Source organism: Polyodon spathula, chromosome 10 (assembly GCF_017654505.1).
Source record: "Polyodon spathula isolate WHYD16114869_AA chromosome 10, ASM1765450v1, whole genome shotgun sequence".
Classification (NCBI taxonomy): Eukaryota; Metazoa; Chordata; class Actinopteri; order Acipenseriformes; family Polyodontidae; genus Polyodon; species Polyodon spathula.
In genome coordinates, this window is record NC_054543.1 from 3,325,764 (window position 1) to 3,343,918 (window position 18,155).

Sequence of the window (18,155 nt, forward strand, 5' to 3'; positions counted from 1 at the left end):
TGTATTAGATTGTATTATACACAGTGGGCCTACCTGTCAACACTGAGCTTCCAAAAGCAGGGAGACTGTTTGAAAACTGAAATGTCTTGAATACTGTAATCATGTTTATCGGCCTCTGGATTAATGTAACTGATAGCGCACAGCTGCCATCACCTTTGTAACCGGAGTGTCCAGAATCAAACTTACTATAAAAGGAGGAGAGAATGTGAAAAGGAAGAGCACAAAGTCAGGGCTCATGGTTTATTAATACACAATTAGTTAAAACAGGGGAATTAGCGATCTCAAAACCACATAGTAGATTCACTAGTCAAATAAATACCACACCCCATAAGAGAAGAGGCAGACACCCACCAATATAAAGAAAATAACTGATTTAACCACAAATTAAATAACATGCAGTTACTAATCAAATAAAGTAATAACACTTTTAATTCATTAATTAAAAAACACTAAAACTCAGACATACCAAAAATAACCCCCCACCAAAGACGGGTGATGTCTGTCCCTTATCTGTACACAGGTTCAGTGGTGTAGTACAACTTAGAGTTTACATAGTGTAGTTAAAAGCAATAATGCACTGGGATTGAGCCAGTATTAAAAGGCATAGAATACAATAGTATAGCAGTTTAAAAAGCACTTCACGTGAATTCAGACTCGAAGTCAGTCCCGCACAGACAAATAATCCTTGGTCAGGAGTTCAACCAAGGAGGGGGGCTGTTATATATAAACTCAATACAAAAAAGCCTAATGCTAATGCAGCTTTGCACATTAAAAAACCAAACGAAACAAACAATAATTAGTTATCTATTAATTGTAGGCCTGTTCACCAAAGAAGCCATGAAGAACTATAAGTCTTTAGAAGCACACAACTTCTTCATATCTGGATGGGTCAAGACTGTCTTGCACTGTATAACACCTAATGGACTGTTCCTTATCAAAGCTGATGTCACACCCTCCTACAGAGTCAATGAGAAGCCGTGCCATCCATGGGTGGTTTTAAAGAAGAATGAGCAAGTCAACTCTGCCCACTATGACTGCATGCCAGGGTCATGCGCTTTTTGAAAGAGTTAGATTTAGAGTTATGATGAATCTGTTGGATGTTGTTTTTGTAAATAGTTTATTTCTTTGCACTTACACATTTTTTACATTTTTTTTTAAAGTTTTGATTCCAATTACCCTTTACCTTCTTGAAAGCATCTCCGCCACTTGGCCCCAGCACACCTCCTCTAGTCTTTGTGTTTTATTAAAGGGGTTATTAGTGATTTATAAGGATATTGTTAAATAACAGAGACAGCTGCAATTTCTTTTACTCGCTCATCACAGAATTATGATATTGAAGTTTGCTTTCTTCAGCTGCAACATGCATTTCATTCTGTGGCATGGTTCAGGTTATAGGTCAGTTCAGGCTAGTGGGGTTCAGATAAGCCTACTGTAAGAATATATATCGCATCTACAAAAATTAACATAATATCCATATTTGTCACCCAAAAACATTTGGTGCTGGTGGGTCCAGCTGTAGTTGTAAGCTCTCCCTCTCTCTCTCTCTCAGGGGTAGGACCTAGAGCTGTCCAATTCCACCGAGCCGTTCTCCAGCATTCCGTAGCCACTGAACTTCTTCAGTTTGAGCTCGTCGGGGTTGCCTGAGGGGCTTTTTGAAAGGAGGGGCTCTTTACTGGCAAACATCTGGCAGATCTCCATGAAGGTTTTGTTTTTAGTCTCAGGGATGACAAAGTGAACATACACTGCCACAAGCACGCAGACCCCACAAAACACCAGGTAGCAGAAGGACCCGGCTGACATCTGCATCAGGAGAAAAAAAAACTATAACACTTGAGTTTCCATTACCCTCCCTGGTCTCCCAACCTGCTCAAACATCCTATCACTCTGTGGAATCCTCTTATTGAAACTGCCCGGGAGACTGACTCGCTGTGTGGGTCCTGGAGGGTAATTCCACGCCAGGTTTAATAGGTGGAATTACATGATTACGAGCTTTAAGTAAACATCAAAAGGTTTCATTTCATAATTAGGGATTTTTGTCACTCAAATTCTGTCCTTGTCCTTTACAAATGGTGATTCAGCTGAGCAGCTATTCCCATTATTACAACTAGATGGGACTGCACCGTCTGGGAAACATCTGACGGAAACAAAAAAAGGGAGACATTTCAGTTTCTCCCCATCACCAGAACTGCTGATTCGGCTCATTCTGTTGTATGTTTGGTGTCTCACACATTCGGTACCAGCAAGACACTAACATTTCAAATAAAAAAATTAACTAAAAGCCTGTTGAATCTTGTGTTGTTCTAAAAGATGGACCACAAGTCTCCTCAGGTTTTTCCTACATTATTTTAAAATGTTCACCTGCAAATAGGTGGGAAACAAACCCCCCCCCCCCAAAAAAAAAACCCAAAAAAACATTGCGTTTCTCAATGCTGAAAGCATTGCAAATAAAATGGTCTGAAACAACTTTCTTTTACTGCTCCTACATATTCTACCATAAGGTGTTGTTTTTATGTATGTTGTTATTTATAAAAGCACAATCTGTCCTTAATACTATATACAGGAAGGATTTGTGTGTGGTTATCGAGAGTGCTCAACTCCCTAGAACCTGACTGACTCCAGTGCTGTACTGTCAGGGGAGTCTCACTCACCTGCAGGAAGGGAAAGACGAAGCCCACAGTGAAATTGGACATCCAGTTCAGGGCTCCCCCCACAGTGTAGGCCGCGGGCCTGTGAGACTGTTTGAAAAGCTCAGCTGTCATGAGAAACGGGACGCCAGCTGCGGGAGGGACGCCATTGTCAATTCAGGAATTAAAATCAATCTCAATGGGTTACTGCCTGCAAGTAAAAACTATTTCCCTTCTCAAATAACACAACACGAGGGCACTGTACAGCATGCTCCATTCCAAACCAAAGTGTTTCTTTACAAATCTGAACAGTGGTAACAGACTGCAGCATTCTTAAATTAGGGTTGCAACAACAAAAAGCAAAAAATACAAAACACGGATTGGAACCGTCTTCATATAGTGCCGTTCAGCTACACCAGGTTGCTTACTGATCAGAAGGTCTTTAAACACACAAAGCATTCCATTTACTTGGACGTGGCAGAAATCAGTTTATCAGGGAGTAGGCGAGACCACAGCATATATTTAGCACATGTACCCAGGTCACAGCGGCTGTATAATTCAAATGAAGACTAGGTAGTGTAGCGGTAAGGGGAGTGTTCTAACTACATCATATACTCTTTGTTTGAATTATGCAGCTCTGCAAAATTCCATTGTTAACGTATACATACTATTGTACAATTAAAAAAATAAATAATTTAAAAAAATTAAAATAAAAACACTGCAACACTCCTGGAAAAACAGTTTATTAAATAATGGTGTTTGTTATGTCTTCAGCTAAATGTTTATGCTTTGCACATATTTTAAAAAACCTGTAAAACTAAATTATATTAAAATATACCGTCAGCAGTCAGAGTGAGTACAAACCCCCTCTCATTGTTGATGCTGGAAACAAAGAACGGTTCCAGTGCTTAACTTCTAATCCCTTTTGGTTACAACTGCAAAATAAGCAGGCGCTGGGTGTTTTTTCAACCCTAATGAGTTTAGGAACAAGTGAAGCTGCCACTTCATTATTTGTGCATGATAATTGAGGAAAGGAGGCTTAATGTAGTCAAATTTATAAGGATCCTAGTCCGATATCCATTGTTCATGCAGGATTTCGTCTTAAGTCATATTCATCATTGTTTATGAACAATGAGCCATAAAAATCCTAATTAAAGATGTAATTACAGTGATAGAAATTCTTGACTGAGAATGAATTCTGGATTTGTTGGAAGGTCTGATAATACATCAATTGTGTAAACCGCTCAGGCTCCCATTTATCATTTTTACAAAGCTAATGCACTTTTATTTCTTTAATTTCCAACTTTCTGTTCCCATACAAGATGTTTTCAAACGCAGTTACTTGCATTGGGATAGAATTGGGAATATGCAAGAGGCTTTCAGTGCGTTTGGTGGCTATTTCACAGTCACCTGGGCTGATCTGGATTTTTCTAAGCATTTCTCATGCATGCTCATTCCACACACACACACACACACACACACACACACTTAGGGCTTCAATGTGTGTCTCCTGCCTGACATCCATGTATTGCACAAACACCACAATTCATTAAAAAGTGGCTTCAATGACATGTCCTTTGTTATTGTCCTCTCATCTTATGGTGTTTGTCATTATTGGGAGTAGTTCTCATTACAATTTGTTATTGTTTAGTAAGACTGTATTAAGATGCTAGGAGTTCAGAGCTGCCATCTCTTCTAGTTGCCTGCCATAGATGTGTGATGTAGGCTGGACTAGGGACATTACATTCTCAAGCTCCAACCTTATCGCTGGCTGATGAAGCATGTATTTACGGCACGGTACTAGACAAAAAAACAACCCACTATTCCAGTACCTCAACTAAGAACCACTCTGAATCAATATGATCACAAAAAGGTACATTTATTATTTGATTTAAAGCTACTAACATTTTCATTCACAGTTTCCTGCTAGCCCGTATTGTTTAATATGCTTCACTTACCTGGTCCTATGCAGAAGCCAGCAATAATTGCCACCACACAAGCAATACTAATGTAGCGCATGAAGGCAAAGTGGGTCTAAGAATCAAGAAGAAAGAGATTTAATGGTGCAGACCTTAGCTTAGCATGAGAGCATGTAACAAAATAAGAAATGCTTCTACAGATTGTTATTCAAATGTGAAGCCATGTGCTCTAGAGGACAGCGCAATTTGATTGGTTTCATCCACATACTTCAGGCAATCTCACTGGCTCCTCAGCTTGCACCGACTCCCTAAGGGTTGATGGGATTTGAAGTTCAAAGGATTGAAATGCATGTGATACAGGGATGTGCAAGGAGGGTTCAGAAAAGCGCCATTTTAAAGAAAAACTTCTACAATGCAGTTTTGAGAGTGGAACCACTATCTTAGCTGTGTAATAAAACATTTTAAAAGAACACGCAGATGACACACACTGTACTGGAAAAGGTTGATCTATTTTAAAACCCCACAATATAGGAAGGATGTAATTATCCCCATGTTTGCAGTATTACTAACTCTTTACTTCAGCGAGTAAACTGAATATACAACCGCAGTACAGAAATGTTTTAACACTAGTGTCACATTAAAAGGAGCAGGTTAACGCTAGGAGAGACTCACCTGTAAGACTAAGGAGAGTGTAATTCCAGCACAGCCAATTCCCATAACACTGAACCCACCGATCATCAATGGGCGCCTGCCCAGCTTTTCAATAGTAAAACACTGTGGGGAGGGGAGGATGTTGTGAGCACTTGAGATACAGCAGGGTTATAGCATATAAAGACACACAGGAGTTCAACTGAGAAAGCATGTTACTGAAGGAAGATTCTTTGTGTAGTCTATACAACATGCTGATGGTTTACTAAAGCTGCCGCATCCAGACCTGTTCAATTTCACCAATAAAGAACTCCTTCCATTGTTCTGTAGTTTCACCTTCTCTGCTCTCTCATCAGAAAGACGACTCGACTCAAAGATTTCTTGTTTCCTCCCTTGCCCTATGTCACTCTGTAAGCCAAATAGGCATACTCCTGCTACTACTTAAAGCAATAATGGGCAACACATACTGGAACACAGTCAAGCAGTGTTGGAAGAAATTTAAACTAATTTAAAACAGAACTTGTGATCTGAAGTTACAAGTAATGAGAAGAAGGGCTCATAGCAAATATAAAATACTGAGTCAATGGCAATCTCCTTGCTTCCTTGGGGTGTGGTTTGCCTGCTTACTGAGGGCCAGTCGAGACTGACACAACTAAGATCTCTTGATGAACTGCAGGACTAAGGTATAATAAGCAGACTTGTTTCACACGTGATTCAAGCTGGATTCGAACCCTGGCCCAGAACTCAGACTCACCCCTATCAGTCCTGAAATGACCTCAATCGCTCCAGTTCCCACTGTTGTGTACTGGATTTGGGGTTTGGAAATCCCGGCATTCGCAAATATGGTGTTAGTATAGAACCAGATCTGAAGACAAGGGAAACAAGGTCATGTATGACAGCTTCAGAAAAGTTCTCCAAGCAATTTTCTCCTGAAAATCAAGAGTTCTAACTGAATGGAGGTGATGCCCAGATACAAGTGGTGAGTCCTGTAGAAACGGTTGCTGTGCCATGCTGACTTACCGCATCTATGCCAGATAGCTGCATGCCCATGTTGATGACGATGATGGAGATGAACTGCCAGCGCACAGACTTGTCCATCATGAGGCCCAACACTGTCACTGTCTCCACCGTGGAGAGAGAGCTCTGCTCCTCCTGCATCTCCTCAATCTCCGCCTGGATGTTACACTTGGAGCGATACCACTTTAGGGCTGCAGGGGGAGACAGAGACACACTGCAGTCAGTCGTAAAGCCACACATGAACGATACATTTCTCTATGAAGGCTGTGTTTCCACTGGCCACATTCCAGTGTTGTGTTCAAAACCATTATTGTTTTCATCTCCTAAGTGGTAAATACTGTAAGACACGAAATATCTGCAGCAACTTCATTTTGCGGATGTCTCAATATTGTCATGATTACAGCAACAAGTGTTTGCGCATGTAAGCTATGCATATAGTGTATATAACCTGAATTGAGTAATTACTCATGTTTGACTCCATAATGGAGTAGGACAAGCGTGTTAGGTGTAGAGGATGACAGGTATAGGCCTGGGTAGCGAAGCATTGAGTGTGGCGGTTCTTACAAGTGATGGTGGCGTGGATGTTTCGTTTCTCGATGAGCAGGTATCGTGGGCTCTCTGGAAACCAGGGCAGCAGCATGAGCTGTATGAAGGTTGGCACCACCACCAGAGACAGGAACAGGGGCCAGTACGCCTCCTGATCAAAGTCAAGCAAGCCACAGTGAAACCCTGTACTGCGCACAGTAACCTGTAATAAATACTGCAGACCATATTTTGTTCTCAGTTTTGATGTCACATCATTGAATTCCAGTGAAGCATTGTACTGATCTTAAAATGGCGCTCCTGACTTGTAAGGCTGCAAATGGTTTTGGTTCTGCTTGGTTTACTTATTCCTTACAAACCAAGGCATTCAAAAATTGATGGTGCAAGGGCATTTAGTTCTCAATCTCCTTCACTTTCTAAATCACTTCCAGGTTATATTCGGAATGCTGGACTCAATAAGTATTTTAAATAAGCATAAAAAAACATATCAGTTTTTATTTGACATTTTTCTAGCGAGCAGCTTTTTTTTTTTTTTTTTTTTTTTTTTTTGGTACAGCGCCCTGGAATGCTTGTACACTATATTAACCCCTTAAGGTACACGAGGAATTGAACTTCAAACAGTTTCTTCTTAAAATTCGTTTAGAAACCAACACAAGTGTAATTTGGATGACCAGATCCAACCTGTGTGTACATTTTAAAATCCTCTTTCATGCACCTCACAGCAAAAAGAAAGTTAGCGTTTGTTTTATTCCTGGGACACATGTCCCTTGTACCTTTTAAGGGCTAATAAAGTTGACAGAGTATGGTACGATATACCTTTCCAAGCAGCTCTTCGAGCCCTAGGACTTGTGCTAAAAACACTCCCAGACAGATGAAGATACTCGGCACCAGAGCCAGGAAGCCCCTCAGGTTTTTAGGAGCGATTTCTCCCAGGTACATTGGTACCACACTCAGGCAGATCCCTGAAGGAAATAGAGAACCATGTCTCAGAACAGCAGAGATCCCTTGCACATTTTAAGCTATTTAAGCTCTAAATGGTATTATTTTTGGCTTTCATTTATTTATTTATTTTTAAACTGTATTCCGGGTGCTTATCTGTTTGTAAAACCAGAAAGCACTTCCATCCACTTCCAAATGTTATCACAGGGAGGTAACATTACATTAATAGTGGGGTTAGCTACTGGAAAGACAATTAATTAACATCAGCTTACACTTGATATTAGATGCAGTAGTACTGTAGTTATTCTATAATGAGGACACACAATGACTGTAGTTTTTCAGGGATGAAAATATGACTCCCATTCATTGCAGTTTGATCCATTCCTGGTTTTATTGTGATTTTAAGGAGACACACCTGAGCTTGTGGCTTGTACACGGTTTGCTAATTAAGCTCGTAGTAAAACCTGAAATGGGTGAAAGTACTATGCAATAGGAGTCTCATTTCCATCCCTGTTATTTCATGAATGAGTTAGGCAGATTCCTACCTGAATGGATCCCCGTAACAAACCTCCCGATGATGACCATCTCCGGGGAGTGGCAGATCCGGCTGAAGCCCATCAGACCCCCCGCAATGAAGACCAGCACTGTGCAGTACACCAATGTCCCTTTTCTGCACAAATTCACACAATCTTTCTTTAAATCATCAACTCCTGTTTGCCTGCATGCTGTATTAGTGTGACTTTGACTGTCTTGATTTAAACACAACTCAAGCAAATTACCACCCTCAATAGTTACTGCCATTTCAGGTGTATTGTTACAAATGACTGATCTTTTCACCCCCAACCAATCAATGAATCAATCAAAACCTTTATTTATCCAGATGAGTCAATTAAGAACACATTTTTCATTTACAATGACGGCCTGGTACATCCTATCATGGGTCCTTTACTGAGCAGGAGAATTGCTTGTGATGTGACTGCACACATAACCTTGGGGCCTGGTTTTGTTGGGTCTCATCAGCACTTGGATGGGGGTTTCACAGGCATTAGAGGGTCAGTAGCCAGCACTTCTACCTCTGTTAATGGTGTTAGGAAGCACAGTCCAGGTCAATACAACACATTCTGCTTCTAACAGCCCAAGTCACCCATGTAAATGAGAACCTGCGCTGATAAATGAAGGATTTGAAAATCAGGGAAATGTACTCCACATCACACACTGGGGTGTTAGTCAGAAGGGGGTTTTGTTAGTCTTGTTGTTTTCATAGTGGTTTGAGGCTTACCTCCCGAACTTCGTCACAAGCATGCCCACCAGCAGGGATCCGAGCAGCCCCCCGATGGCAAACACTGACACTGTAAACGAGTACAGGAGTGTGAGGGTCTCCTCGCTCAGCTCTGTGTGGTTGCGACTCAGCCACGTTCTGTTGTAGAACTCTTTAATATGCTGAAGACAAAAGTGACAATATGCAATATCCAGCACGAGAGACTTTTCTTTAAAAGGGTCTCAATCAGCCTACCATTTGCTGCTAATTTGATACCACAATTGGTTAATTTTAATTAACTTGAGTCAACTGTTTAACTGTCCAGCAAGTGGCACACAGCAAGTGTTTGAATTATGTACATACCTTTAATTCACCAAACGAAAACACACATATTCCTTCCATCAGGCCAAATCCTTGCTCATACAGAACAATGCTATTGTTCTGTCCACTTTTTAAAGTTATATTTGTGTGTGCTGTTAAACTGACAAGTTGTGACTGTTCATAGCAGAAAACCAGTCATGATTTTGTTAGTTTTGGCAGAAGCTATCAATTTAAATTTTATACATTTTAAATGATCTATTTGAAAGGCATGCTACATTGTTTACTTTAAATTTCCTTTAAATGCAATTCTGTGAAAAACTGTGCTTAGGGCAGGCTGATGTCAGGACTTCTGTATCTGGTACTGGCAAGTCACAGATTACTGAAATTCCAACACTCTCTCATGTGCACATCCTCCCTTTCTCCTATTAAATTAGGACAAAGTCACGCAATGTCGGGAAAAGCAACTTTCACTGCACTTTATCAGAAGATTTGGGAAGTTAAAAACAAACATTTAAGCCAATTTACTATTTAAACTAGATAAAAAGAACGATGTTTCTGGACACCTGATCGAGGACAGCGTCCTTACCTCCGTGGGGGAGTTGACCACTGCTAGGTTGTAGCCATACAGCATGGAGGAGCCGAATGAAGCGAGCAGTGCCACTGTGATGAGTGACAAAGTGAGGTGCTGTAAACAAAGAGAACAGACTCCGGGACTCAATGTCAATTGAATACTGAATAGTGACCACTAATTCATTTATTATTTTATGTGATTGGTTACATCTTTGCACTTCATGTTATAAAGCTTTTTATTACAGGCAGGGGGTTGGTACTTTCCCTGATTTAAATATGAGATGCCCCCAAGATGCAAAGTTACTGGAAGTTGGGCGAATTTGAGTTGACTGACTAGGAGGGATGCTCAGTTAGGAGGAAGATCGCAAACTTTGCCCTAAAACTAATCCTTGCAGGACCGTTTGTGATCGACTTGCCCCGTTTGACTGATCTAGCCTACATTATACACTGCATTATACACTGCATGTCTAAAGCAGAAAACGAGAACTGCGGAGCAACTCCTGGACTTCAAGTCAACGCATCTTTAAACAGACTATTTTATAAACACAGTATGAGTAACTGCAATAAGAACCAACCAGAAAGGTAAGGGCACATAAATGAAAATATTAGAAGTAAACTCTTCAACAAACAGCTGTTGTGTTGCTAGTATACAAAGTCCTTAAAGTAACACCAAAAAAAAAAATTGAAACTGAAGTCTAAATTAGCTTGTGAAATTGTGGGATTCAGTACAAAATTATGACCAAATTAATTTCCACCTACTTATATTTCTTCTGTTTTATACTGTCGATATACTTTTTGTATGAAAGGCGCTGTTATATAAATAAAGTATTGATTACCCCGTGTAACAATTTTTATTTATTTTTTTGTTCATGGGTAGTAAGTGTTATTTCCTAATTGCTTATGCCTCAAAAGTATAGAAAATGGCTATTATTCCCCACAAACTTTGCTTTTGTGACCAGGACAGTGATATTTCAAAATATCACTATTTCCAATGGGAAAACAGGCAAATGTGTGTCTTTTCGTTCACATAAAGTCAGAAAAAAACAACATATGGATCCAAATTAACATGTATTTATACTAAAGTAATACAAAAATGACTACAGAAGGTTTAGAAGAACTGTAAATACAGTATAATAGTAAATCTCGAAAAACTACTCACTTCTAAATCTTTTGTAGTCATTTTTGTATTACTTTACTATAAATACATGTTAATTTGGACTTTATATGAACGAAAAGACACACATTTGCCCGTTTTCTCATTGGAAATAGTGATATTTTGAAATATCACTGTCCTGGTCACAAAAGCAAAGTTTGTGGGGAATAATAGCCATTTTCTATTCTTTTGAGGCATAAGCAATTAAGAAATAACACTTACTACCCATGAACAAAAATTGTGTTACATAGTGTTATAAACCTTCACATTGAGAAGAATCCAGAGTAACAAGTGGGTACCAATGAATTTCAATGTTTGCTCATAGCCCTTGTGAGCTCACAACACTGCTGAGCTATCCATTGTGTCTGCCTTGGCTCGTCCCAGGTGTTACAGTACTATGCTGTATATGGACTGTTCTGGTAGTTATGTATTTGATTACTTCAGGAGTAATTGGTATATAAAAAGTAAACAAATACAAATCCTCTTTTTTTCTCCCAATATAAAGATGTTAAATAAACAGATAAACAAAATATTAATAGTTAATACTTTAATAGTTCCTAAATAGCCATTTTAAAATTGAACTGCAATATGATGTACATAAATGTATTATATAAATAAATTCTACACTTGCATACATTTACATGAATACTGTTATTTTAGTGTAATACAAAGCTGTGTGCAATACACTGTAGTAATGATACAGGCTAACTTCACAAGCTTTAAGTGATCATTCAGACAGAGCAATCACAGCCTTAAATATTACCCCCATTATTTACCCATAAACTGGGAAATGAATCATCTGCACCATTTTCTACTGATTTTATTTGTTCAGAAATTCCTGGGAATTCCAGAAACTTTCTTTTCTTACCTTTTCATTCATTTCCATTGGTCTAATTTATAAGCAAAGAAGTTCCTCAGAAAATCCAACTCAGCCCTTGCCATAGAACCCCAGTGAAACAAGCACAGAGCTGGGCTAAAGAGACACCCTACCAGCAAACAATGGGATTGGGAAAGAATGGAGCACACTAGCAGTCAATCCCTGGTGTTGAAATGCTATCTATTACAGTATTCTGTGACCGCACCCCACAGTATGCAAATGAATTAAGGTAGTTAGAAAATGTAAGCTCTGTATGATGATTAACGACAAATCGTGTAACTCTACTTTTATAATATGGCATTTTCAGTGAAATAGTGTATATACTATATATAATATATATATATATATATATATATATATATATATATATATATATATATATATATATATATATATACACACACACACACACACACACACAAGATAAAACTAAATAACTGGAAAAAACTAATGAATATTAAAACGAACGAGAGAGAAAGAGAATAGCATATGCACTGCTTATTTAGATCAGTAATAATCACAATGATGACATGTAACTTATTACAGGACGTCTATTCAAATGTTTACAGATACGTATATTTACAGTGACATGGCAGCAAACAATGTATCCAAATGCTGCTAAAAATGCTGCAGCTAAAAAGTTGCAAAATAATTGTATTGCTGCAGGGAAAGCATTCTGTATAGAGGATGATATGACAGCAGTAACACTATGCTATAATGATGTATGAGAGTTTCAAATGGGAAAGGACTAGGGGTCCAACGATATACTAACGTGAGGTGACGACACACTGTGCCTTTGCTCTTGTATCATGATACATACCCTTTATTCCGATAGGTATATCACATGAAGAAAGTATCACGATTCCTCAAAACGCAATGACTCAATACACCTCTAGAAAGGAAGGCATCTCCTGGAGTGGAACACATTTTGCCAAGGGTTCATAGCGACTTTTGATGTGATACTTAACTAGTGTACAGAGTTCACAGTGTCTGCTGGGGACAGTAGCTGAAAAGTCCACTCAGTTTATTTGCTGTTCAGACCAGATGACACACTCTTCACTCACTTTCAGCTGTTCTGCCCTGTGCTTCATATGCTATTGTAAACAGCCTCTACAGGACTCTGTCACAAAGACGGCTGCAGTGGGTGACGTCAGACCAGAAACTGGAACCAGGAAATAAACAACAGGGCGATGGAGTTTGGTGAAGCTGAGCGATTGGTTTCGCTCAGCGTTTAATAATGAAACAGACAGAAAATAACAGATTGTAAAGACAAAACACACAGGACACTGCAATTTCACCAATATAAAGAGACAAACAAAACAGGCTACACACACAAACACAGTGAGCTGATACTGAACTATTATTATTATTATTATTATTATATTATTATTATTATTATTATTATTATTATTACACTATGTAACACAATTTTTGTTCCTGGGTAGTAAGTGTTATTTCCTAATTGCTTATGCCTCAAAAGTATAGAAAATGACTATTATTCCCCACAAACTTTGCTTTTGTGACCAGGACAGGTAAATTTCAAAATATCACTATTTCCAATGAGAAAACGGGCGAATTTGTGTCTTTTCGTACACATAAAGTCAGAAAAAAACAACATATGAATCCAAATTAACATGTATTTATACTAAAGTAATACAAAAATGACTACAGAAGGTTTAAAAGTGAGTAGTTTTTCGAGATTTACGATTATACTGTAAATTTACTATTTACCTAAGCAATTAGGAAATAACACTTACTACCCAGGAACAAAAAAAACAAAAAAAAATTGTTACACAGTGTTATTATTATTATTATTACCTCCTTCTCCAATCCCGTTCTCCACTAACTGAACACACAACCCCGAGTGAGTGAAAACATGCTGCTTTTATGCAGCTGTACCGAGACTCGATTGCTAATCAATCATTCAATTGGAGTCGCGGTACAACTGCACGTGAATTAATAAAATGCAATTCCCTGTGCTAGCATATTATTACATTTTACCTGCATGTGAAGTGCTGTGCAATCCATGTGCCTAAATACAAATATACATTTTAAACAACTCGTGTTCCACAGACCCATTTATATCCCGTGTACCAAATACTATACACCAACATTAACACACAACACGCAACATATAACACTGAAATACACACAGGGGCGGGCAACATTGCCACAGACTTTTTCCAAGTATGTCACCCAAGTATATACAGTATGTTGGAAGCTACCCACACTAATAAATCTAAAACAGATCTATCAGCATGTTTTAGGGTATTTTAAAAGTCTGTCAGTTTTGGTGAATATCATGCCAAATTTTAATCTGATGCTGGATGTTTCCTTGTTTCTAGAGCAGTTTTGCCTTTTATAAACTTTTCTGAAACTGTACCTTTGGCCAATCAGGAAGGACTCTTTAAACATGTGGCCAAGCATGGAGACACCCACTGTCGCTGATCAATCGTATTGATAGTGAAAGTGGACAGACAGACCATGTCTGTCCAGACTTGAGCAGCTGTCATTTATTTGCAGACTTGTACATGATGAATGTTCAAGTTTGCTTAAATAAAACTTTTAAAAAAAGAGTTGAATAAACTTGTTTCCTTGTCTATGCTGGTTTTTGTTATTACTAAGCACTGGAAGCTAAATAGATCCCTTTTCTTTTTGCATAAGAAACTTTTACATCAACTGTAAACTGTTATAAAAGCACTCTACTCTGCTGCTCAAAAAACAGTTCAAAGGTTTTACTGGGTATTATGTGCTAACAGCAATGCTGACACAGTAAAAGATGTTTCTATTTTATTCTGTATTATTAACAAAAACAACCAGAATATATGGCACGTTATTAGTGCTTTTGGATTTAGGATTGCCATGGTTTCATAATGTATATAACTGATTTAAAAAGTATATATATATATATATATATATATATATATATATATATATATATATATATATATATATATATATATATAAACACAATCAGGACTATGTTGAAACAAAATTGTTGCAACATGGACAACAGAATAGGAGACACAGTAAATGAAAAGTGTTTCTTGTGAACACTGCAGGGGCTTCTGGAACTCACATCACTTTGGAAATCGAATTCTATTACTAGAAGGGTAACAAGTAAATTACTGTACTGCTGTATTGAAATGACATATATAATGTACAGCAGCCTACAGATCAATGCGATGTGCCCGTTTACATCTTTCTTATGTTCTTTATTAGATGATGTTGCGCATGTTCATTGTGATCGGCCGATTACTGAAAAGGAATTGTATTGAGGAACATGACTGTAATCAATGCAATACCCAGTTGTGCTAATCCTGCATAAGGTAACTGCATTAGTTATAAGCTAGGGGAGACTGGGGACAGTTGAATTTCTCCAATCACAAGCAAACTAGAGTGCCGTCACCCACTGGGCACATGCTCAGTTCAGGTCTCTGTCTGTCTGTGGAAGAGGAGCTCTCCTGTACCAAAGCCCGGAGATTATCTACAAAAATTGATTTTTGTCCTTGAGTACATTCCCCCCCCACCCCCAATTTTCTTTTTTGTGATATATACCTGTGTTATCCAGTTTATGGATCCATGCTGTACTTATAATTGACACAATTGATTGCTCTTAGTTTTGTTGTTTCTTGCTGGAACATGAGGTTTAGTAATGGCTCCCTGGGTTGGAGCCAGTTGTAGCACGTGTTACAATTCAACCCCTAAACCTTTAGCTGAACTATATTTTGGCACATGAATCTTGCACCAAAATATTCATATATCACAATTGTGACTCACAGTGACATATTCTTGCTTGATAAGGCCTACAATTTTAGGGATGTTAAAGTTTTAAAAGTAGGACAAACAACAACAAAAATACCTTAAGTTAACATTTTTATTTTTCAATAAAGAAACATTTGCTTCATGTGAAAATTGACCTTCAATAAAACATTAAATTCTTGAGTTAAATTAAATGTGTTGTTATTTATTTTATCTTTCTTCACAGAATGTTACATCTGACGCCACCCCCCTTTTCAACTGACACTGGCCAATTCTAACATCATACACCTTACATTTCAAGCCCTCTTACTATATGTATATCAGCTCTTAAAACAGGTTAACTATGGGGGTTGCTAGAGGACAGATGTAAGTTGTTTGTATCAAAGTCTGGTCAAACTAGCTGAAATAATTTGTGCGTAATGGAGAGAAAGGTAAAAAAAAAAAAATTACAACTGTCTCCGGTCTCCCCTGCAGATCATATAATATTAATACTGTACAATAAAGCTTCCCTCTCAGGCAAACTGCAATTCTCTCACATGGGACAACAAAATCTAGAAGCGCATTGGTTTTATTTAAGAAAGCATCATATTTTCTATTCACACAAGAAAATCTACCGTGGTAACGCTGCTTTGACGTTCGATATTATCTTCCAAACTGCATCACACAGGATTTCCAAACAATTTGAATGCAGAGCTGGGCAGTTGTGAATATGCACACGACCTTTGCTTCGATTGTGAATCCTATAAACAATTTGTGAAAATCAATACAATATTCCATATAGGCGCCTAGACTAAACCAGGTTTATTAAATCCGCTGTAAATCGGCAAACGCATCACTTAGGCTTTCCAAACCACCTTTAAATTTAAATAAGACCAACTGCGAATTGTTTCAAAGCCTCTGTGAATCTGTGACACAGTGGCTCATTCACAATTATATCCCCTTTTGTAGAATTATAAGTAAATCACCATTCAAGCACCTGCACGGAGTACAAAAATACCAGTAACAATCTCTACCATGTGTGGAAGACAAATGTATAGATATCTGTCCTATTTTGTTCATGTCGGGTAAGTATATGAGTATATAGACTAGTGCATCGCTTTTCATATATTATTGGTATGATTCACAGATACACAATAGGTCGTCTTTAAATTAAAATTGGTTTAGAAGCCTAGGTGATAAGGCTGCCGATTATGAACCTCGTTTGCTAAAGTATAGGCGCATATATGGAGTATTGATTTTCACAAACTGTTTACAGGATTCACAGTGGAAGCAAGGAGTATTATATATATATATATATATATATATATATATATATATATATATATATATATATATATATATATATATATATATATATATATATATCATCATATATATTCACAGCTGTCCAGCTCTACATTAAAGTTGGTTTGGAATGCCTAGGTGATGCATTTTCGATATCAAATGAATATCGAATGTCAAACCAATTTTACCACGGTAGAAAACCTCTCAGTCTGTCAAGACAATCAAATACCGGTTGATAGGGGCTTAAACAGTAGTAATTTTTGACCATTGATAACCCATTCAACTCAGATAAACAATACAGACATGTTTACAATTGTTTGGCTCCCAGTTAATTAATTTACAGTAACTTTTAAACAGTCGTTTCCGATGGTATTTTAAATAAAACACGCGATTTACTCACCCCTCTCATTTTCCCATGGGAAAATATTATTAATTCTCCTGCCATTTACACAAAAAGTCGTTTAAAGTCTGGAAAGAGAAAAGGGAAGACGAGTATTGGACTAAAAAAATGAAGAAATAAAAACCCAATGTATAAAACTTTTTATACTGGATTTCCACTGCATATAATCTTGACAACCTAGGCCGGATCGAGTAGGAACGATAGACATCGAAGTAGCCAATCAAATATGAGATATCAAGAAATCCTCCAATCCTCACCGTGCTTTGAGTATAATCGTGTTGCACAGTCGCATGCTTCATGAGAATTTAATCAGTCCTCATTAAAAGTTATGGGAGAATGGAGTCACATGATGGTATGCAATGTGATTTTTTGAAGAGAAAGGGGAAAAATCAATTAGCTAACTCCGTTAAGGCAGAGCTTCTGGAATTAGCAGCGAGAGAGTTTCACTGATTAACCCCATGTGTACCAAATCAAAGTACATTGATAGAACGGAGGTATGAATTTGAACCCTTCGCGACTGCAGTAATATTAATAAATCACATTATCACAACGATGGTCTGTAGTAGAAGTGAACTCCACACAGTAATTTGAGGTTTTAATGTGTGTTTCTGCAAGTCAACGTGCAATGTGTTTTTTACGACGCTTCTCAACTTTGTGTCAGCTGATCTGAACGTTGTGAAAAAAGAACCCTTTTAAACAATACACTTAGAACCTAATTTTAAACAATACACTTAGAACCTAATTTGTAGCGTTTGCAGATAGACGAGACTCTTTCGGAAAAGTATTATTAGATAAACCCATGTACCGATCTGTAACTTGAGGTGTTTAAAACAAACCCTG

The 18,155-nt window shown here is 38.0% G+C and overlaps 1 protein-coding gene across 1 annotated transcript; it reads right to left on the reverse strand.

The window, feature by feature from the left end:
* Nucleotides 1-1,232: 1,232 nt before the first annotated feature.
* LOC121322031 (solute carrier family 2, facilitated glucose transporter member 5-like) lies at nucleotides 1,233-17,921 on the reverse strand. The gene is made up of 12 exons (XM_041261471.1): nucleotides 17,316-17,921; nucleotides 9,856-9,954; nucleotides 8,970-9,130; nucleotides 8,236-8,360; nucleotides 7,568-7,713; nucleotides 6,773-6,905; nucleotides 6,212-6,399; nucleotides 5,946-6,056; nucleotides 5,216-5,317; nucleotides 4,583-4,658; nucleotides 2,649-2,776; nucleotides 1,233-1,800 (listed from the first exon to the last, which is right to left on the reverse strand). Exons 1-12 carry the CDS (start codon nucleotides 17,358-17,360, stop codon nucleotides 1,546-1,548), a joined length of 1,569 nt encoding a protein of 522 aa, XP_041117405.1. The 5' UTR covers nucleotides 17,361-17,921; the 3' UTR covers nucleotides 1,233-1,545.
* Nucleotides 17,922-18,155: the final 234 nt, after the last annotated feature.

Coding starts and splice junctions, on each gene's coding strand:
- LOC121322031 (XM_041261471.1), bottom strand. CDS start 17,360: ATGGCAGGAGAATTAATAATATTTTCCCATGGGAAAATGAGAGGG. Junction 9,131..9,855: donor TGGTCAACTCCCCCACGGAG/GTAAGGACGCTG, acceptor TTTTGTCTTCAG/CATATTAAAGAGTTCTACAA. Junction 5,318..5,945: donor TCATTTCAGGACTGATAGGG/GTGAGTCTGAGT, acceptor CCCTCCCCACAG/TGTTTTACTATTGAAAAGCT.